This window comes from Hemitrygon akajei, chromosome 11 (assembly GCF_048418815.1).
Source record: "Hemitrygon akajei chromosome 11, sHemAka1.3, whole genome shotgun sequence".
In the NCBI taxonomy this organism is placed as follows: Eukaryota; Metazoa; Chordata; class Chondrichthyes; order Myliobatiformes; family Dasyatidae; genus Hemitrygon; species Hemitrygon akajei.
This window is the reverse complement of record NC_133134.1, coordinates 44,269,185-44,292,885: the sequence shown is the minus strand read 5'-3', so window position 1 is coordinate 44,292,885 and position 23,701 is coordinate 44,269,185. Positions and strand designations below refer to the sequence as shown.

General features: G+C 37.9%; 1 protein-coding gene across 1 annotated transcript in view; it reads right to left on the bottom strand.

Moving 5' to 3' along the window:
• Positions 1-4,396: 4,396 nt before the first annotated feature.
• The window catches only part of LOC140735554 (eukaryotic translation initiation factor 3 subunit B), a 53,219-nt gene continuing 33,914 nt past the window's right edge, over positions 4,397-23,701 (bottom strand). Inside the window, exons 11-19 of the mRNA XM_073060741.1 lie at positions 22,164-22,236; positions 17,722-17,844; positions 16,101-16,179; positions 11,676-11,814; positions 11,163-11,288; positions 8,987-9,064; positions 8,203-8,311; positions 6,926-7,039; positions 4,397-4,842 (exon numbers count right to left, since the gene is read on the bottom strand). Coding sequence (XP_072916842.1) covers positions 6,936-7,039; positions 8,203-8,311; positions 8,987-9,064; positions 11,163-11,288; positions 11,676-11,814; positions 16,101-16,179; positions 17,722-17,844; positions 22,164-22,236 — 831 coding nt within the window. The 3' untranslated portion in view covers positions 4,397-4,842; positions 6,926-6,935. The remainder of the gene's footprint in view (positions 4,843-6,925; positions 7,040-8,202; positions 8,312-8,986; positions 9,065-11,162; positions 11,289-11,675; positions 11,815-16,100; positions 16,180-17,721; positions 17,845-22,163; positions 22,237-23,701) is intronic.

The following is a 23,701-nucleotide window of genomic DNA, read 5'->3' as shown; positions in this document are numbered from 1 at the left end:
TTGGAACCAGAGGGTGGTGGATGAAGGTTGATTCTTGGAGTGGAGGCCAGTGATTTGAGGTGTGTTGCAGGGGTCAATGTTAGGACACTTGTTATTTATAAATTATTTGAATATGAATACACAAGATTTGATCAGTAAGTTAATGAATGACACAAAATTAGGTGCTGTTGATAATTAAGGTTATTGTAAATTGCAAGAGGATCTTGATCAGTTAATAAGTGGGCCAAGGAGTGGCAAGTAGACTTCGATACAGTTAAGTATTGTGAGGTGTTGCATTTTGGTAAGTCAAATCAGCATAGGACATGTACTATGAATGATAGAGCACAAGGGAAGATAATGAAACAGGAACCTAGCAGTACAAGTGCATGGTTCATTGAAAGCAGCATCAGAGGGAGATAGGGTGGTGAAAAAAGCATTTAGCATGTTGGCCTTCAAGGCGAGCATTGAGTATGAGTTGCAACACGAGGTTGCAGTTGTTGAAGCTGCACTTGGAAAACTATACAATTCTGGTCACCGTGCACCCTATTATAGGAAAGATGTGGTTAAACCGGAAAGAGTACAGAAAAGATTTGAGGATGTTAACAGGACTGGATGGCATGAGTTATAGGAGAGGTCGGTCAGCCAGGATAGGACTTTATTCCAATGAAACATGGAAGAATGGAGAACTTATAGAAATGTTTAATATTATGAGAAGCGTAGGTAATAATCTCCCAGCAACCCCAAGAGTATGGGAGTACAAAACTAAGGGAAAAGATTCCCGGTAGAAGATTTAAAATGAGTCTGAAGGGCAACTTTTTCCTACGTAGAGAGTGGTGAGTATATGGAATGAGCTGCAAGGGGAAGTAGGTGAGGTAGATAGAATAGAATCACTTAAGAAGCACTTGGGATAGGTAGATGGCAGGGAAGGGCTTACAAGGATAAGGTAAAATACCAAATGTAGGAAATCAGGAATAGTTGGGTAGGCACTGTAGTCAGCATGGACTCGTTGGGCTGGAGCACATTCCCATGCTGCATTGCCCTAATTCCATGTCACTCCTCCTACCATTAAGGTCATCCATCCAGCTGCTGTTTAAACTGCAAATTAAATGCTGCAGTTTCTGGAAATTAGAATCAGAAATTATAGCAAACATTTAGTTGGGTGAAGTACACATGTTGAGAATTGAAGATGGCAAAATTTTAAATGTTTATCTCCAGTATTCTGTGTTCCATTGATGTCAAAAATAAAACAAAAATCATTTGAATAAACCCAATTTCCACTCTTCCCCTAGTCGATGATATTGGATAAATTAGGTACATAAAAAGTTTTAATTTACTTGTTGCATAATGTGATGTAGAACACACCCCATTACTATATTAATGACCCATTATAATTAAATGCAAGATTTTATGTAGTTTTACACAACAGTCTTGATTCATTCTTTTTGTTTTGAACATACATTTTTAAATAATGCATGAGATGTTCACAAAAAAAAAATCTGTGAATTGAATTGTCTTTAAAAGAATGAGTTATGTATTCATTCACTCAATTTATGCAGTGCCAAGTAGAGCATTTCAGTTTTCCAACCAGGATCAGTAATTAATCAAGATAATACATTGCTTACTGTGTATTGGAAGACAGCTTTCTCTCAATCTGAAAAGAGCAACCAATGTCAATGTTTCCACATTTTAGAACAGCTTGTCTAAGCAGTCAGATTTGCATCATCCACAGCTTTGTATGTAATCGCATATCTGCCATGAACTGAATTGACACTTTGAAATTCACTTTATACAAGACTCTTAAAAGGATTTTCATCTAGTGCTTTCAAGTCAAAAAGGTTAAAACTTATTGAATAATGTCACTTATTGTCTGACGTTACCCCTAGAATGAGGGAATTAACCCCAATATGCTGGCCAATATTTATCCCTCGACCAACATTACAAGTACACTTGGCTGTCAACTGTCAAACTGCTTTGAAATGAGTGGCAAATATAATATTGCAATTATTTATCATGTCATTAGCTGTTATGCTGTGGGAAATTTGAAAATAATATAATTGCCCACGGATGCAAGCCCTCCCACCCCACCCCATTTGCACCCATATTCTAATATTTTAAGATTTCCAAAGAAAGGCATACAGCAAGATCCCACATGGAAGTCTGGCCTAAAGGTTGGAGCATACGGAATCTAAGGCAAGTTGGAAAACTGATTTCAAAATTGGGTTGGTAATGGAAGGACAAGGTAATGATGGTGGATTGCATTTGTGATTGAAAGCCTAGTACTAGTAGTATACCACAGGGATCAATGCTGGGATCTTTATGGTTTATCATATACAGTTGCAGAGTACACAAAAATTGGGAGTGTTGTTTATAGCCTGCAGGATAGTCTTGGGTTATATAATATCATCGAACAGCTGGCAAGTTGGGCAAGACAATGGAACATGGAATTCAATCCCAATAAATGAGGTGATGATGCAGTTTGGGTGGTTTTATAAGGGAGGCCTAATCATATGGCTTGACTGAGGAACAGCAGGATGATGCAGAAGTTCATAGATCCGTTAAAGTGGCACAGAAAATAGCAGGATGGAGGTCCCGGTTCAATTTTATGGTTAGGCCACAACTGAAATATCATGCAATTTTGGTTGTCACACAATAGGAAGACTGATTGCACTAGACAATGCAGAGGAGATTTACCAGTACGTTGTATGCGGTGGATCCTTTCAGTAGCTTATTTTCTGTGTGGAGATGGCTTAAGAGCGAATTGTAAGAGGAAATCAAAATTGAGGGATAGAGATGGGGTGGACTGTGAAAATGACTGCCCTTTGGTTTTTGACATCTCCATTATTGAGAATAGGTTCAAGGGACCACTAGAGGTAACTTTCACACCAAGGGTCACTACAACTTGGAAGGCCTCACCTATCATATCTCTCAAACTGCATCTTCTCTACACCAATCACAATCTTCCTGTGGTTTGGTGACCAAAAATGCACGATTCCCCAGCTGTAGTCTAACTAGTGTTAAAAAAAAAATGGACCATAACTTCCATGCTGTTATTTTCTGTGCCCAGCATCCCATTGTCTAAGAGGCTGGTTAAACAGGTATTCACAGCATTTCAAAAGCATCTGAGTAAGCACTACAACCCCTATGGACCAACTTCTGATCAATGGAATTAATACAGACGGTTGATATGAATGTAATGGGGTAAAGGGCCTGTTTTCGTGCTGTATGACTGAGATCTTTAAACCACGGCACAGGAGTACAAATAATCTCAATCAGCAGTACAATTACTATTATAATCTTTGAAACCAATCTTAATAATTCAAAATATTAGCCATTCCTTACTACAAAATGGACACTACATCAATATTCCATCAAAAGAACTAAGATAGTAGCTGCTTCACTTCTAACAGAGAATGAGCAGATCAAAGTCTTTCTAGAAGGCACATCCACTTCACAGAAAGGTTACAGGACCAACTGTATGATTATTTATTCTACATGCACCAATATCCAACAGGGATCATCTCCTTTACTGATTTTATTCATGTTCTTAAATTTTGTAATAGCTCCATTTTATCTCCCATAGATGCTGCAAGACATTCCTGCCGGCACACATGCTATGTTTTGAAAAGGTTACATAATTTTGACGTGGCAGGATTGATAATGATCTTTAAAATGAATAGATGGCTCTGCGAGAAGCATTGCTTTACTCAGTCTTCTACTAGATGTTCAAATCTATCTGCCCCAGCATCACACCCCTCCCATTCCCTTCTTCCTGACTTGTGCTTCAAGATCAGCAACACGGACGAAGTTTCAGCACTGGATTACTCAAAAACCTGTTGGAGAGAGGTATGCAATTCCAGCATGTACCTGTTATGCAATATATAAATTGATTATTCACTTGCCATAGATTACTCAATTAAAAAAAACTTCTCATAAAGTCTGAACTATTTAAACTCAAGACTCAGACTGGATATTGTTACAACTGTGCAGTTCTGCAAAAATACATAAATTCACTGCAAATTAAGAATTGCTCTGAAAGATTATTGGTAAATAACCACCAACCCAATCAGATCAAATTGTCCTGCTCTAATATAATTTAATGCTCAATTTTGGCATCAATATGGGAAAACTGATTTCCTTAGCATCCAAATTAATATGTAGACTTTAGGGTACTCCTACAGCTCTTTAATTGATTAGACAAATAGTCATTTATTAAAACTTACATTTAGTATTGTTTAGAATTTATTGTGCCTAATGAAACTGAGCAGACTGTAGACCAGCAGAATGCAAGCCTGCGTTTGTAATGGTTTGTATATTATCAGCACAGTTTATGGTTTACCTTGATGTGACAAAGTCAGCAAGGCATGCAGTTTCTTCGGACTGAAGTTGTTAAGTAATCAATACACAAGTACAATAGTAATTGGTGTTACTAAGCTTTATTTTATCCCATTTGATGTCAGATATAACCTGAATGGAGGAGGATACAGTCCACTGTAGTGCCTTAAGTGGACACTAAAATACATAATAATTTTCTTTGTAGTCTCAATATTCCTCCATACAAAATGCAATGTTAATTTACCATGGATGTAAAAATAGCCCATGGCTACAGGAAAGAGTGCCTCAATATTATACTTACTTAAACCAATGACAGCTTCCACAGTGACTAGCGAGTTACACAAAGTAAACTGCAGAGCTGCTGCTAATTAGTGAAATTTATTCACAATTGGTAGAAGTGAAGGCAGCGTCTTTATCACCACCACGGAAATTAATATAGGAAAAGGCACTGTGATGATCTTTGCAGAGTGGAGCACATTGAACTTCCAGGTGACACAGGAGAAATCGGCTTCGCTGAAAAATATGGTGGCACTGGGGAAAAACAACAAACAAAACTGTTTGCAAATGCACTGAAAAAATATCCAACGATTGTAAATCTGCAGGTGCTCTTTACAGCTGCTCTTTCATTGGATATGGAGGCCCCAATTCCTCTCTCAATTGGACATTAAAAATTACATGGCATGATTTTGGAAAAACAGTAGGATTTTATCCCCTCTACCCACAGTAATCAGACCCACAATTTCCTTAATTTACAGGACTAAAGGAGATTATTTCAAAGTTATCTCACTGCTGTGTCTTGGATTTTGGAAATGTGCTGTCTTGTTTCCTATGTAATAGTGGTTCAATTCAAAACTAATTTATTGACTGTAAAGTACTTTGGGATATTCCAAGATTGAGAATACTTCATACCAAAAATTCAGTTAGCTTGCATTAACAGAAAACTCTACTAGATTGTAATTTATGTTAGGAAGTACAATTATTTGCAATGTTCCAATTCAAATGTTGTAATGATAAAAGTTTTATTTAAATAGAAGTCACAACAGAAATGTTTGTAGCCACAACCAAGAGTTTTCAATCTTTAAAGTATATATTTTTATATTTACTCATTTCAAAATTGGATGTTCTATCAGAACAATGAATAATCAATTTGTTCCAAGCTTATTTAGCAGTTCATTAAGAATATAGCAATCCTCTACCCCAAGTCTATAATCTTCAAATCAGTTGATTAAAAACCCTATCAATCTCAGACCAGAATATGTTTATTCAGAATATAATCTGTTGGATTGGGAATTCAAGATATTTCTTGTATCAATCTTATATGTGACCTTTTTTTTTAAAGTTTATGCACCATTATTCCAGACTTTCCAGCCATGGGGAATAATTCCTGAACGTTTAGCTTATCAACTTCCACTGAATATAGTATACTTCAATGAGATCATGCATTTTCTTCAAAACTTCACTGAAGGGTAGCATACATTCACATTTGCTCACTCAGAACTGAGCTTTTCACTACGGAAAGATCAGTCATATGAATGGGTACAGAGATTAAAGCTGCATTCAAGGTATGATGTCAATGGTCCAGCAAGTTTCTTATATTTGCATTCCAAACAACTTGCAAAGAAAAAGAGAGGCCAAGATGCTTACTACACATTGAGTTTCCATATACCAGAGCCTGAATCCTTCATTGTGTCAGGACTTAAGTATTGGTGTTTCTAAACAAACTCTAGTGGTCCTTATACCAAGATGAATAATTTCCCCCAAGTTTTTCCCCACTTAATCAAATAAAGTGCTTTTGCAGATTCCTGTCCTCTAGTACTCTCCCAAAAGCAAATCTACATACATCACCTTCAGCCTTTTCATCTATAGTTACTTGAAAACCATAAGTGGCTCAACATTAATCCCAAAAGCAGTCAACCTGTGACAAATAGTTATACCATATTTATTTCTATTCCTTTATTCTTATTCTTTAACTCTTTATCCCTGCTAATACATTATCCCATACATCTTGGCCCCACTGTCTTTTATGTAGCATTTGCCAAAGTGCCCTTTGAAAGTCAGATAAACTACAAGATCTTTATCTAGCTTGCTAATCATATCCTTGCGGAAAATCAGATCAAGGCTATACAGTATTCTATCAGATTACTATTTCTCATGTCAAATAATTTCACTTTCAGAAAACCATACTAACCACTCCCTCACACATCATTTAACCTTGACCCCATTACAATTATTGGATTCTAGTATACATCCACCAACTTATACCAAGCTAGCATCTCCTGCGGCAACTCATTTTCTCTCGATCCCTTTCTTGAACAATATAATTGGTACATTTTTATAAGATTGCCACTAATGTATATACTATTTCAGCAGACACTAGTTTTAGATCCCTAGGTTATCAGCCATCTGGTGTCCTGGGAATTTATTCTGATAATTAATAATCAAAAATTCTCACTTTGTGGCATCTAATGCAAAATTATTTGTTTTAAACCTCAACCACCTCTTAACTTCCCATTATAATGTCTCCTGCTTCTTCAAGTATTAAAGACTAAGTCTTCCCTTTCTTCATACTACACTTAACAAAGTCTAAAGATTCCATATTATTATAGTAGCTCACCTGTATAAGACTACTCCTGATCTCCAACAGGGATAATTTCTTCTGTCACAAAAAATTCAACAGTCTCTTCCTCCCAATCATCAACGTTACTGTCCAGCTCATCAGTGTCAACACCTGCAAGGAAAGGAGGAAGAATTTAATTGCAAGGATTTTTATTTTTCTCAAAAGGACGTTTTAACACCAGTTCAATCAGTAGAGTTTTGTTCAGGTAAAATGTTTCTGTCTTACTGTTTAAATCAAGAAATCTTCCTTTTTTTAAAAAAAAGATAGCATGCAGCGTTAAGCATAATTTAATCAAATTAAATTAGGTGAGGCCCCAACTTCAACCAACTTGTGCACTTTGTTATAAATGTAAGAATTCCTGTCCAACCAAGGTGGTATTTCCATTTCATTTTAAACGGAAATGTTACACTCACCTGTCAAGAACCAGTTCAAGGTGCTCATTGCTCTAGTTATGAAACCTAGATACAAAGCAGCATCCAATTCATTAAATAAATGTAAGCTAGGATGCTATTCTGATGTGCAAGGTGGCTGCAGCCAGAGCATCTAGTCCACAATTTGTTTTTATTCCACCTCACGTAAATATTTGAATGCCAAATTTCTTAAACTCAGAATCAAAACTCCTGCAATTATTTTTAATCAATGAAATAATTAAGTTTCCTTTATGTGGATGGGCCAATTTTCAAGTAGAACTTTACATACTTTAGGACAACCATACTGTATTGTATTTCATATTTGCTTATAATGTAGATTGTCATTCAGATTATTAAGTTTGTGCATGGCCTGAAAGCCAGTATATCAGCCCCATTTCAACACTGTTTCCCTATGACATGGTCTTTAAACACTCTCGATTCTTCCACTGGCCGCCTACCCTCGGCCAATTCACAAGCAGCAAATCTTTGGGATGATGGAGGAAACTAGTGCTCCCTGTGGTAACTCACATGATCAGGAAAAGAACGTACAAATTTCACAAAGATGATATTAAGAGATCAAAATAAAAATTGTATTGACTTGAAATATCTATTTTACAACAAAAAGCGATTATCCTTTTAACATACTACAGAAAAATGGTAAACTAAATGACCTTTCCCACCACAAACACAAACTTTATTACTAATGTTAAAAATAAGCTTATTTAGCACACATTTGGAAAATTACCTTTGTGGTTAGTTTGTCCCAAGATGTATACTTATTAAATTGATTTTATTAACCCCACAGCAATAGTCCTTAAACCTGTCAATTTTAGCACTGAACAGATTAACCAGAAACTCAATTACCTCCACGGAGCTCTAAACGTTGGGGCTTCTGCTCTGCGTAAATTTGAGTAGCCTTCTCACGATATTTATGGAATTCTTCCATCATTTTACGCCGCTTATCTACTAATTCCTTTAAAGAAAGAATTTCATTAATGTAGGAGACTGACCCTAAAGAGTTACTTACTGAAAGATAGGGATAAACAATAAATTTAAAATTTTCTGTTTTGAAGAAATTTAACCAGATGCTAATGGCGTAAAATAGGAGTGCTTGGAGAACTATTAAACATCCATCCTGATTTCACACGAAGAGATTAACAAGACACTGAAATAATATTATTCCACCAAACTGCTGTCAACTGTTAATATAACCAGTGACCATCTTGTGCACTTACCTGTCTATAAGGGGAAAAAGGGATTTCTAAATTTCAGCATATGCAGGAAAGCTAACAAATTCTTAACCAAAATAATCTGAATTTTAAAAAAATCTTGGCAGAAATTTACTGAAATTGTCAGTGTTCAGTGACATACTTTAGAGAAAACTCTAATGAAAGCTCTATAACCTAATGCTGCAACACAACAGACTGATTCAATACAACTAATGTTACAATGACAGTCAATTCTTAAAGGTAACTTTTATATCTGAATCAAAAAAGCAGTTCTAGGTTATAATTATTTCACTGTAAATCATGATGGACAGAATACAAATTAAGAAACAAGTTACTTTTAATAAAGTAAACAAGCTTACAAATTGTAATTCATGCAGGTTTGGATTTCAATAACCTTTTGTTCACTATAAAACACTTACCTTGGAAGCCTTGGACTGACTCAACCGATCTTTCTGCTCAAAGATTTTTGAATATTTCTTGTAATCTTTTTTAATTTGCTAAAAGATATACACACACAATATTACAATTAGGTAAAATTACATTTATAACATTGTTAATAAGATCTATTTGTTAATAACTTTATAAAATCAGCTTACATGCAAAAAACTTCATCTGAAAATTCCACTGGAAGAAAAATTTGGACTGCTTAATTTCAATAAATATTTTGTATATACTGGAAATATATAATTGAGTCACATAGATCGGAGTAACCACGTCCCTAATGGGGATAGAAATGAGTTCAGTTCTAAAGAAGGGCCAAGATTCTAGCATGGTTAAAGCAGTGGCTGATTGGCAGGAGGCAGATAATGGGAATAAAGGGAGCCTTTTCTGGCTGGTTGCCGGTGACAAGTGGTATTCCACAGAGGTCTGTGTTGGAACTGATACTTTTTACATTATTTGTCAATGATTTGGAGGGACAGGTGGTTTTAAGGAAGTAGAGAGGCTACAGAAGGACAGATAAATTAGAAGAATGGGCAAAGGAACGGCAGATAGAATAGTGTTGGGAAGTGTTTGGTTATGCAGTTTGGTTGAAGAAAATGAAAGGGTTGACTATTTTCTAAATGGAGAGAAAATTAAAATAAAAACTGAGGTAACTTTGGAGTCCTTGAGCAGGATTCCCTGAAGGTTACTTTGCAGGTTGAGTCTGTGGTAAGGAAGGCAAATGCAATGTTAGCATTCCTTTCAAGAGGACTAGAATATAAAAGCAAGGATGCAATGTTGAAAATTTATAAAGCACTAGTGAAACTTCACTTGGGAGTATTGTTAACTGGTTTGAACCCCTCATCTTAGAAAGGATATACTGAAACTGGAGAGGGTTCAAAGGAGATTCACCAAAATGATTCTAGGATTGAGTGGCTTGTCATATGAAGAGTTTGATGGGTCTGGGCCTGTAATCACTAGAATTCAGAAAAATGAGGGGTGACCTCTATGAATCTTATCAAATGGTGAAAGGCCTTGATAGAGTGGCATGGAGAGGATGTTTCCTATGGTGGGAGAATCTAAGACCAGAGGGCACAACCTCAGAATTGAGGGGCGTCCTTTTAGAATGAAGATGAGGAGGAATTTCTTTAGCCAGAGAGTGGTGAATCTGTGGAATTCTTTGCCACAGGCAGCTGTGGAGGCCAAGTCTATATGTATATTTAAGGCAGAGATTGATAGATTCTTGACTGGTCAGGGCATGAAGGGATACGGGGAGAAGACAGAGGATTGGAGCTGAGAGGAAAATTGGATCAGCCATGATGAAATGGTGGAGCAGATAGCCTAATTCTGCTCCAATATCTAATGGTTTTATGGAAATAAAATAGCAAAACAATTAGATTAATAGCACGCTAATGATGTTGAGTAGTTGACTGCAAGTCTGAATTTGCAAGCTTTCATGGCATATCAAAGTATTTATACTTCACCTTGATAAAATGTAAATTCAAAGCTAGGTATATGTATAGATTTAGAAAGATGGATACAGTTCTCAACATGATAAATTGGTCATCTTTCACAGAAACATTGCTAGAATCCAATTTATTTTGACTTTTTATATCTACATTCACTCTAAGACATTTTCTTAGTGTTCTCCACATTGGATAATTATATCCCATTTCATCTCTCTCTCTCATGCCTTCCACCTCACCTAATGTCACAATATGTATCTACATAAAATAAAATCAAGTATCTCAGAATTCATATCAGTGATAGTGGAGACTTCAGACTTTCAAATTCTTGTAGGCACACTAAAAGACATGCATAGTATTGCCCTCATACAACCAAGTAACACAAGACAATTACGTTTGAATGCAACATTAAGTAACTCAGCTAAGATAGAATAGGTTTAGTGGGCCAATATTAAATTTGAAAGCCTCCCCTGTATTTTGTTTTGCTGTAATATTCAAGCTCTGAATCTGACTAGCAGCACACCAAGTTTTGTAATTTACCCATCAGGTATTAACTTATTTACAGCACAGTACAAGGCAACTTTAGTATGTTTTTTCCAAATTAACTCTCAACCAAATGATACTATCAAACCAAATCTTTGAGAGAAAATTTATCAATTAGTCACAATAATAACTTTCATTAAAAAACAAAGCAGCACTTGATACATACTTTAAGCTGATCCTGAGAGAGCAGAGTTGCAGGTCTAGGTCTCCACAGCAGTTGACAGAAACGATCCTTGGTGTTCTTTTGCAAGAGACGCCCTTGGAATGTCCACATCCAATATGCATTATCCACCTAATAGTGCAAAACACATGACAACATCCGTGACATTACACAAGCACCTGGATGCTACAGAAATACACCCTTCTCAACAAAGCAGAGGCAATTTGCTCTTCTCTACTAAATTCAATGCTAAGGAAGATCAGTTTTCCCTCTTGTACCCAGAGAACCATCAGCATTTCCAGAATGCAGAACTCAAGTCCTGTTACTTACTATCTTAAAGAGTCGTTACAAGAAGATTCCAGTGCCAGCATTTCTTGTATACACAATCATACCTCAGTTATACTACTGCACTTCTATCTCTATGTAATATAAATTCCCACTTGAACTTGCTGCTCTATTTAGCCTGGTCTAGAAGTGCTAATAAGAAATCTGACATCTGAGATAAGTATTTAAGCTTACCTTGTGACTCCACCATGAGACTGAAGTAACTACATATCGTCCGGTTGGGTCCCATTCGACATCAGAAGCCATATAATGCTCTGCTACATTCATCAGTGTACAATCTGATGTGTCATAGAATGCTAGAGCACCATTCATGCTGCAGATAAAGAACACTTTATATTAACCAACTAACAGATATTTAAATACAAAGCACATGACTCAATTTATGTATTGCCTTTTCAGTTTTGTATAGTGGAACTAGAGGAACAGTACTTTCCTACACAGGCATAGAACAGTAAGGTATGATACAGTACGGTATGGTGCTGACCTTTTAACCTACTCCAAGATGAATCTAACACTTCCCTCCCACATAGCCCTCCATTTTTCTTTCATGTATGTGCCCATCTAAGAGCCTCTTGAACATCCTTAATGTATCTGCCTCCACTATCACTTCTGGCAGTGTAATTCATGCATTTATCACTGCCTCTAACATCGTCCAAATGCTTTCTTTCAATCATTTTATAAATACACCCTCCGACCTTAGCCATTGCCACCCTGGGAAAATGGCACTGGCTGTCCACTCTATGCCCCTGATCATGTTATACACTTCCATCAGGTCACCTCTCAACATTTGACTCCAAAGAGAAAAGCCCCAGCTTGGCTCATCTTTCCTCATTAGACATGATCTCTAAACTCTAATGTGCCTGTCAGAATAAAAGGCAAAGATAACAGGTTTAGAGAACCTTGGTTTTCAAGAGATATTGAGGGCCTGGTTAAGAAAAAAAAAGGTGCATAGCAGGAATAGGCAGGTAGGAACACATGAGGTACCTATGGAGGTTGAGAAATACAAAACACTTAAAATAAATCAGGAGAAGGCATGAGGTTGCCCTAGCAAACAAGATGAAGGGGAATCCTAAAGGATTCCACAGATACATTAACAGCCAAAGGACTTCAAGGGACAAAATTGGTCCTCTGGAAGATCAGAATGATAATCTACGTGTGGAGACAAAAGAGACAAGGGAGATTTTAAATGGATTTTTTACATTTGACTATCCCCAATCAGTCCATGTCTATCCAAATACTCAAATATCCAGTCCCTTAGAATACCTTCCAATCACTTTCCCACTATTGATGTCATGCTCACTGGCTTACAATTCCTGGTCTGGGAGACGGACTCAGTCTATACGAGTGAAGCAAAGCAGCAGCAAGGTCACGGACCCTATACAGATTACAGAGGAGGAGGTGTTTGCTGTCCTGAGGCAAATTAGGGTGGATAAATCCCCAGAGCTTGACAAGGTGTTCCCTTGGATGCTGTGGGAGGCAAGTGCAGAAATTGCAAGCGCCCCAGCAGAGATATTTAAATTATCTTTAGCAATAGGTGAAGTAACCGGAGTATTGGAGGATAGCTAATGTTCTGCTGTTTAAGAAAGGCTCCAAAAACAAACCAGGAAATTATAGGTCAGTGAGCCTGACATCAGCAGTGGGAAAATTAAAGAAACCAGATATGAGTATTTGCATAGACATGGGACTGATTAAGGATAGTCATGGCTTTATGTGTACTAAGTTGTGTTTAACCAACTTAAGAGTTTTTTTTTGAGGAAATTACCCGGAAAGTTCATGAAGGCAAGGCAGTGGATGCTGTCTCCATGGACTTTAGCAAGGCGCTTGACAAGATCCCGTGTGGGAGATTGGTCAAGAAGGTTCAGTCGTTTGGCATTCAAGATAAATTAGTACAAGTTAGGAGAAGACAATGGCGCCCAACAGAGACTCCTTTGCTTGCATCTTCAGAAACAGCTCTCAGGGTTTCATGACTGGCTGTTATTCGACATGTCATGGGCACGGCCTAAGACTTCACTTAGCCTTTAGAGGGCCAGGATCTCATGGCTCTGGAGATGGGTGGATTGGAGATCAGTGTTCCAGCACATCGGTGTGTCCTGGGAGTCCATCTGAGATCTTTGGGCACAGAGTTTGGAAAAAAGCGACACAATGGACTTTTAACATCACAAACCAGCGAGCCGTTTGTTATGTCTCTTCTTTTGCTGTGAGAGCCATTTCTTTCTCCCTTATTAGGGTGAGAGAGAGAGAGAGCCTGCAGCATGTCAAATACCGGGTGAACGAGTAGTCTTTGGGTAACTGCAAGTCTGTGTCTATGCTGTTGCTTTGCTGCATGTTTGAGTGCTCAGTGGCGGGTGCCGATGCTTTTTTTTGCTGGTGGGGAGGGGGGGGGGAATCATTGCTGCCGCCTACGTACAGGAGGGAAGGGAGCTGGGGGGGGGGGGGGGTTCTGACATTTAACTGTCATTCATTCTTTGGGGACACTCCTCTGATTTTGTGGATGGTTGCGAAGAAAAAAACATTTCAGGATGCATTATACTCTTGACATTAAATGTACACTTGAAACCTTTGAAATGTTTTACACATCGGCTTTGTGGGAGAAGCAGAGAGTGGTGGTAGATGGTTACCTCTCTGACTGGAGGCCTGTGGAGTGCCACAGGGATTGGTGCTGCGTCTGTTGTTTGTCACCTATATCAATGATCTAGATGATAATGTGGTTATCAGCAAATTTTCAGGATGACACTCAATTTAGGGGTGTAGTGAACAGTGAGGAAGACTTAGAATTGGCAGCAGGATCTGGACCAGTTGGAAAAATGGCAGATGGAATTTAATGCAGACAAGTGTGAGGTGTTGCACTTTGGGTAGGACCAACCAGGGCAAGTCTTACACAGTGACCGGTGGGCACTGAGGAGGGTGCTAAAACACAAGTCCATAATTCATTGAAAGTAGCACAACAGGAAGATAGGGGCATAAAGAAATCTTTTGGCACATCATTGTCCTTCATAAGTCAAAGTACTGAGTACAGGAGTGGGATGCTATGTTGAAGTTGTACAAGATGTTGGTGAGTCCTAATTTGGAGTATTGTGTGCAGTTTTGGTTACTGACTTACAGGAAAAATGTAAATAAGGTTGAAAGAGTATAGTGAAAAATTACAAGGATGTTGCCAGGTCTGGAGGACCTGAGTTATAAGAAAAGACTGAATAGGTAAGGACTTTATTCATTGGAACGTAAAAGATTAAGGGGAAATTTGATAGAGATATACAAAATTTTGAATGGAATAGGTAGGTTAAATGCAAGCAGACTTTTTCCATTGAGATTGGGCAGGACTATTACTAGAGGTCATGGGTTAAGGGTGAAAGATAAAAAGTTTAAGGGGAACATGTGGGGAAACTTTTTCACTCAGTGGATCGTGTGTGGAACAAGCTGCCATGCAAACTGGTGTATGCGAGCCTGATTTCAATGTTTAGGAGATATTTGGAAAGTACACAGATGGTAGGAGTATGGAGGGCACAGGCCCAGGTGTAAGTCAACAGGACTGGGCAGTTTAAATGGGTTGGCATGAACTAGATAGACTAAAGGGCTTGTTTCTGTGTTGTATTTTTCAACAACTCTTCTGACTTTAACCCAGGGAGCATCCTGATAAATCTCCTTTGCACCCACTCTGAAACTTCCACTTCCTTCCTATAATGAGGTGACCAGCACTGACCACAACACTCAACGTGGTCAAACAAGAGTTTTATGCAGCAGCAACATTAGCTTGCAGCTATTGAATTCAATCCCCTGACTAATAAAGGGCAACACACCACACACCTTAACCACCCTATGAAACAGCACGGCAACTTTGAGGGATTGATGGACTTGGACCCCAAAATCCCTCTGCTCCTCTACACTGCTATGAATCTTGCCATTAACTTTGTACTCTGCCTTCAAGTTCAACCTTTCAAAATGCATCTCTTCACTTTTCTGGATTAAACTGTTAACCACTTCCTAGCCCATCCTGCCAATGTTCCATTGTAACCGCTACACTATCCACAGTACCACTAACTTTCATGTCATCTGCAAACTTCCTCATCCAAGTCATTTATAAAAATCAAAGTGAAAGGGTCCCAGAACAGATAAATCCATAAATTTCAGTGACCACAAATTGTTTTTAAGTCACTCAGACTGGAAAATATCCTGAACACAAATGCAGCTTTTACTTTTTCAGATGGATATGTCCACTTGAATTGAGTGTTGCTTAATAACACAGTTGTCAATTTAAACTTTTGATGCAACTCTCGTAATGTTTTACATCAAAATGGCAGATATTCTGCAGGATTATATAACTGTTGTATAATAGTCAAAGGTTCTTAAAATAAAAGAAAAACACAAATTCCAGCAGCTCTTCCAAAAATACCTTTCAGCTACCTTTCTGAAGAACACCTACGATGAAAATCTCACAAAAATCACCACGTATCTCTGCTTGAGACAAATCTGAATTGTACTACATTTTACCTTTTATTTTGATATTGACCAAAAACCCTCTCCTCTCCATCCACTTTTACCTGAAAAAGTTTCAATAGAAAGACAGCCAATGCAGAATAATCTTAATACTATAACATCACTCACCTCCTCAGACCAGCTAGTACCACAAACTGGCCTTGTGGACTCCAAAAGATGCTGTTAGCTTGTTGTTTGTCAAACATTTCTGCAGAAAGAGATCACAGCTAAATACATTTTATCTTAATTTTAACATCACAACTATCTCCTGCTGCTATTTGACCTTTACTGCACAATGCTGGCAGAATCTATTGTTACAAGAACAGATTGACAAAAGTCAACTCTTAGCAGATAGCAAAAATTAACCATTAAAAATAGCAACCAATCTTATATTTTATGTCATAGATCAATATTTGAAGGTCATCAGTCTGCAATTGTTATTGTACATAATAAATCATTCATTTTTCTTTTCCCTATATCTTGTCAAATTATCTTTTCTCCCTGGGAAATGTCATTTTATGTGCTCATAACCACAAATATTTTAACATCAGAGTTTTAACAGTAATAAAACTGAACACTGGTTAATAGTTGAACAGTAATTATGATTATAAAATCCTGCTGATTCCAAAGGAATTAATTTAAATTACAAACCCACATTGGTTAACACCCTAATTTTACGCTCAATACACTTAATGAGTGAACTGAAAGCAAATATAAAATGTATTCCAAGCAATAAAGCAAGCACTGAGTTTAAGACTCAAACAAATACATCCTTATATTTTACTGTATGCTGACATTCTGGGGCTTTAGGAGGTAGTGTTGTACTGGGTGCTTTAAAGAACATTAGGATGGAGAAGTCTCCAAGACCTGATAGGATTTACCCTAAGGTACTTCAAGAACCAGAACATTATAAGACAGCAAACCCTGGGAAATTAATGGAGAAGATTTCTAGGGGCAGGATGTACTCACGCCTGGAAAAGCACGGACTTTAAAGGTGTGCGTGAGAGTCTGTGCGTGTGTGATTAGAGGCGACAATGTTTGATGAGGTTAGGGCAAGTGCATGGTGTCTATGTGGACCTTAAGTAAAGCGTTCAACAAGGTCCTTTATGGTAGACCGGATTTTTAAAAAATTATCTTGATCAAGGATGGCCTGAAAGAGTAGGCAGAATTTTTCCTCAGGTTGGAAATGTCAATTACTGGAAGGCATAAATTTAAAGCAGGAAAGGGAAAGCTTTAAGTAGATGTCTGTGGCATGCTTGGTTTTAAAAGCATAGAGTGGAAGGTGCCTGGAACGCACTTCCAGGGGAAGTGGTGGAGAAAGATCCAGCAGCAATACTTAAGAGACATATAGGCAGGCACAGGAACAGGCAGGAAATCGAAGGGCATAGACCACGAGCAGGCAGATGGAATAAGTTCAAATTGGCTTCATATTGGACACAAGCATCACAGACTGAAGGGCCTGCTCTCTACTGTGGTGTTCTATGTTCTTACTTCTCTGTGCCTATAAGAGCAGAATTGTTGGACAATCATCTAATCTAGTCTTGTTTTCAAACAGCAAAGATTAAAATGCTGAAACATACACCCAATTAATAGAGTTAAGTGCACAGAGGACCTAACTGGGTTCCTTTTCGGTAACCCAATAAAAGTCTTCAGAATTATTAATATTTAAATGAGTGGGACAGGAGAAAGCAAAATCAAGGTAACATTAATGCAAGACTGTCAACAATAAATTCAATAGGCAATTACTCACTGATTAGTTCAATTTTGCCATTATTCTTCACATGGTAGAAAGATACCGATATTCTAGGTGTTTCTCCATGTAGAACAGCAAACTTACTTCCATTTGGCTCCCAAGCAAAAGCTATGATACCCTCTAATAAAATATGGAATACAAAAAGACAAGTTATTTTAAAAGCCTATTAAAATTGCTTACACCATAAACAAAGACATGGATACATGTAAACACTCCAAACCACCTTGAATTTGAGCTTCTCAAATGATACATTAATATTTAGCTCATTTACATTCTCATTTCTCACCATCTACAGTACCCCATCCAAAATCCCAAAATAAATAACTAATGAAAGAGACTGGGTTTAAATACCGTAGATTCCGGATTTTAAGCCGCTACTTTTTTCCCACATTTTGAACAGCTTTGAACTCTGCGGCCTTTAATCCAGAGCGGCTAATACATGATTTTTTTTCATGCCGCCTCGTAAACATTTTGCCTCGTAACAGTAGACCAATAAAATTGATGAGTAGTTCACAGAGGTCCAATGAAATTGTACGATAAATCAAGCGCACTTTCACAATTAAATTATTGTAAATCAGTCATTTGTACTCACCCTCATCAACATGGAAAACACTCGAAGAAAAGCATTGTGCTGCCTTTATGGCAGTTATTTAGTTTATAATATTTTCGCTTAGTAATTCATTTTCTAGTTAAAGTTAGAAGAGTTTTAACTATATTTGTTTTCTGTACTACATCGCGGGATGCTAAGACGTCACACCCGGTTTCGCCGCGTCTTGTGGGATACCAGTTTGCGATAAACGGGAAGGAGAGGGCGAGCGGCATTAGATCTGAGCGAACGCTGCTTTTAAATGCCGTTTGCGATAAACGGGACGGCGGGGGGGGGGGGGCGGCGGAGCGAAAACGCTGCTTTTAAGTTAAAGGCGATCAATAACTTTTCCTGGTAGGCTGCAGTATATATATTTTTTACCAGTCGTTAGGAGATATTGGAATGTTGTTCAGTAAAGAAGTATACGCAACGTATATTTAAAAGTAGCCGCGTTACGGGCACGGTTCGAAAAAAAGCATTTGCAATATGTATTTGTTTTTGTTACCATATGGATTTAATTAAAAGTTAAAAAATCCTCACGTGTAATATCTTTCTGTGTAAATATCTCATATTACAACGTGGGACACCTGCGGCCGAAAATCCGGTGCGGCCTTTACAAGTAAAAAATTGATTTTATTTCTAAAATTAGAGCCAGCGGCTTTTAATCAGGTGCGCTCTGTAGTCCGGAATCTACGGTACTTACAATGTACTTCAGATAAACTGAAAAATGAAACACTTCTAGTAGTTTTCTCCACTCACATTATCTATTATGTAATTTCTAGAATGTCAGCCAGAACTTATACAAAATGCCAGGAAGCTAAATGTCCTTAATATAATTAACATTTCTGAATTACATTCAGAATGAGTGTAATTCAGATGAGCTTCATTCAAACTGAACTTTTACACTCACTGGTGATCAAGTATGTTTGCATCATATTCAAGAAAATGAGGCATAATTTATATAATGATTTGAATAGGATGTCTATGATCCTCTCTACTCTGAGAATATTTTTAATTGATTATAGTGCTGTAGATAGCATCATTCTCATGAGAATACAAATACATACAGCAAAAACGAGTGGGGAGTTAAAGGATTTGGAAGCTTTTAAAACCAACAGAAGGCAACTAAAAACCATAAGGAGAGAAAACAAGGCAAGCTAGCTAACAATTTCAAAGATGAAAACCAAGTTTTTCAGTTATACAAAGAGTAAAAGAGGGGGACAAATAAATGCCAGAAGGACTTAATTATTTGGAGTCAGTCTTCACTGTGGAAGACACTAACAATATGCCAGAAATTCAAGTGTCAGGAGGCAGAAATGAGTACATTTGCTATTACTAAGGATATGGTGCGTGGGAAGCGGAAAAGCCTGAAAGTAGATATATCATCTGGACCAGACTGACCAGATTCCAAAACAGATAGCTGAAGAGATTGTGGAGGCAATTGGTAATAATCTTTCAAGAATCACTAGATTCTGGAATGGTTTTAGAGGACTGGAAAATTGCAATTGTTACTCCATTCTTTAGGGGAAGGAGGCAGAAGAAAGGAAATTATAGGCCAGTTGGCCTGACTTTGATGGTTGGAAGACATTGGGGTGATTATTAAAAGACGAGGTTTCAGGGTACTTGGAGATGCATGATAAAGTAGGCCAAAGTCAGCATGGCTTACTTAAGGGGAAATCTTACTGACAAATCTGTTGGAATTCTTTGAAGAAATAATAGGCAGGATAGACAAAGGAGAGTCAGTGGATGTTGCTTACTTGGATTTTCAGAAGGCCTTTAACAAGGTGCCGCACTTTTGAGGCTGCTTAACAAAAGCCCATGGTATTACAGGAAAGATACTAGATTTGCTGACTGGCAGGAGACAGAGTCAGAATAAAGAGTATTTATTCTGATTGGCTGCTAGTACGTGTAGTGTTCCGCAGGGGTTGGTATTGGGACAGTTCCTTTTCATGTTATATGTCAATGATTTGGATGACAGAATCGATGGTTTTGTGGCTAAGTTTGCAGATGATACGGGGAGGGGCTGGTAGTGTTGAGGAAGCAGGAAATCTGTAGAAAGAATTGGTGAGATTGGGAGAACGGGCAAAGAAGTGACAAATGGAATATAGTGTAGGGAAGTGTATAGTCATGCACTTTGATAGAAGAATAAAGGCACAGACTATGTCCTAAAATGTGGATAAAAATGCATAAATCAGAGGAGCAAAGGAACTTGGGAATCCTTTTATATGGTTCCCTAAGGATTAACTTGAAGGTTAAGTTGGTGGTGAGAAAGGCTAATGCAACATTAGCATTCATTTTGAGACAACTAGAAGAGCAAGGACGTGATGCTGAGGCCTTATAAGACACTGGTCAGAACAGACCACACTTGGAAGTATTGTGAGCAGCTTTGGACACCTTACCTACAAAAAGGTGTGCTGGCATTGGAGAGGGCCTGGAGGTGATTCAAGAGAATAATTCTGGGAATGAAATGGTTAACATATGAGAAGGATTTGATGGCTCTGGGCCTGCACTTGCTGGAGTTTAGAAGAATGGGATGAGGGTGATATCTCATCGAAACCGATCGAATATTGAAAGGTCTCGATAGATTGGATGTGGAAAGGATGTTTCCTATAGTGGGTGAGTCTAGGACAGAGGGCACAGCCTCAGAAAAGAGGGACAACCATTTAAAAATAAGAAACGAGAAGGAATTTCTTTAGACAGAAGGTGATGAATCTGTGGAAATCATTGCCACAGACCATTGTGGGAGCCAAGACATTGAGTATATTTACAGAGGAGATTGATAGGTTCTTGGATTAGTCAGGGTGTCAAAGATTACAGTGAAAAAGCAAGAGAATGTTGGTGAGAGGAAAAGTGTATCAGCCATGATGGAGTAGGGGAGCAGACTCGATGGACCGACTGGCCCAATTCTACTTCAATGTAATTTAATTTAATGTAAGAGAACAAGAATCAACACATACTATGTGAACAGAAGATAGCGCAGGACCAAAAAGGAAAGAGAGGGGATACAACTTTGAAGATGGCAGGAATGTTAAGGTCCTTATAAATGATATGATCTCACCAGCTTTATGGACAGATAATACAACTACAGACACCAGGCAAACAATCTTTGAAAGGTACCGATAGTGGCTAGGGTCACTCATCCTGTAAAAAGACAGTCCAAAAGGCAATGGCAAACCACTTCTGTAAAAAAATTTGCCAAGAACAATCATGGTCATACACCACGATTGCCCACATCATACAACACAGCACATACGATGATGATGACAACAACTACAATTACAAGCAGTCGTTCTAAAAATTAAGCAAGATGGAATATGGTGGGAAAATATGGCCACAGACATTTGGGGGTTAAATTCCAATACAACGTTCTAGCGATGAAAGACTATGGACATTTAACAGAGCACAGAATCTGAGATTTAAATATCATTATGGGGCTTGGTGAAAAGAATTCTCTTCCAGTATCAGATTATTTAAAGAATTTAACAAAGTAAGCAAAGGCAACAGAAGAACTGCATTCTCAAAGCAAAAGATTTTTATGATCCATTATGCACTGCCTGAAGGCAGATTTAATAACAACATTTAATGATAAACTGGATAACTGCTTGAAGCACAATGACTTCCACTGTCAAGAAGATCAATTCAGGGTCTAGGATTAAATGTGCTGACACAAATAAGGGTCCCCTTGTGCTGTATCATTCTACCAACTCATTTGTTTAAAAAAAGAGGTAAGTATGCTACATATTCTGCTTATAAAACATCAATTAGAATTGTAGACAATAAAAGATGAACTTTCATGGCAATATCAAAACTGATATGTTTGTTCAATTATAAGAATAAATCAGCCACAACTCACCTTTCATTTCCACAACATCTACAGGAACCTGCTTTTCCCTCATTCTGAAGATTTCAAAGTTAGTCACAAGACCCTATAAATGAAAAGCTTACTAAACATTACACATGCAATGTATTTCATGTCAAAACAATTGACAGCAGTTATTACTATCACTGCCTGAGGTGGATTAGTTGAAATCACAAATGCCAATTGCTACAAAACCACACTATCTGCTTTACATAAATTTGGACACTGCACTTAAAATGTGTACATTTCCCAGTCTTTAAAACCATGGATGAGAAATAAGTTTTAAGAATAATTCCAACAATAAAATGTTCCAACAATTCCAATAAAAATGTTCCAACAATTATGATTAAGTTGTTACACTGCAACCGCAACTGCCAGAGCACAGTCAAATGTTGCTGCAACAGATTTGGTACAAATTTCACTGAAAGAAAAGATCCACAATAAAACTCCAATAACCCACACCTAGGTCAACAACTCCTGTTTCCTTTGTTCTTTTTAAACTCACTGAAAATTTATTATACTACTGTGGAACAGTTGTAATGCCCTGGTTAAGGGCATGTTTTATTATATTTCCCCTGCTATACCAATAGGTATTTTAGTTAGCAAATTTTCAGCAACCGCAGAATGTTCTATTAAGCTTCATAGACCAGTGTTCTGCCTTTGACTAAGATAATGAGTCCTCTGCTAAACTTATGAATGCTATGTCAGCCAATTGAGTTTGCCTTGGTTGCATTCTGTCTGGTGTGGGGGTGCCATGGAACATTCGAAAGATTTAGGCAGGATCAGATTTCTGAAGGACAGTATTCTGGTTTTAGCTTTTCGGTTGGGAGGTTTTAGACGAGGTGTGGACCAGAGCACAGGGGAAGATGCTCGCAGAATACTGCTCATAGGAGAGATCCTGTTGTAAAAAGTGTTTTGTGCAGATGAATGGTTAAGGAGGAGTAACAATACTCCTGAGTTAGCCAGTTCATCCAAAATGGTCTTCAAGGGAAGCTTGAACTGTGACTGATGACCTTCATGCAGAATGTGGGGTCAATGTGCGAGTAATCAAAGTGAAGCACCCAACCACTCCAGAAATGAGCTCCAATGTTTAAATGCACATTTTGACTGATTTAGCTGTACTGGGCCATTGTTTTCCCCCTATTAACTGTTCATTAACATTGAAATATCTGTAAATATACTTCTACTCTAATTTTATGCTGGTGTAAGGTCTTATTTTCTTGGCAAACAATACTTTTGCATGGGGTGGCATTTATACAGCATTCACCATAATTTTTGTTCCCTTATTGGAACATTCCAACTATCCTGTTTGGTTGAACATGAATCATACTGACTCGAGAAACGTGTTGCTTATTGAAGGTCGCCTTCTCCATGCAACGCCGATTCACGAGGCTGCTAGCCAGAGTTAGCTAATGAGCCAAGTTTGTTATGAGACATGGTGAGAGGGTTATACAATAATACATTAAGTGCATTAGGATGTTATTAGGGAATGCTATCCAGTAAGTTCAGAAAAATCTGCTAGTCCAGCACCA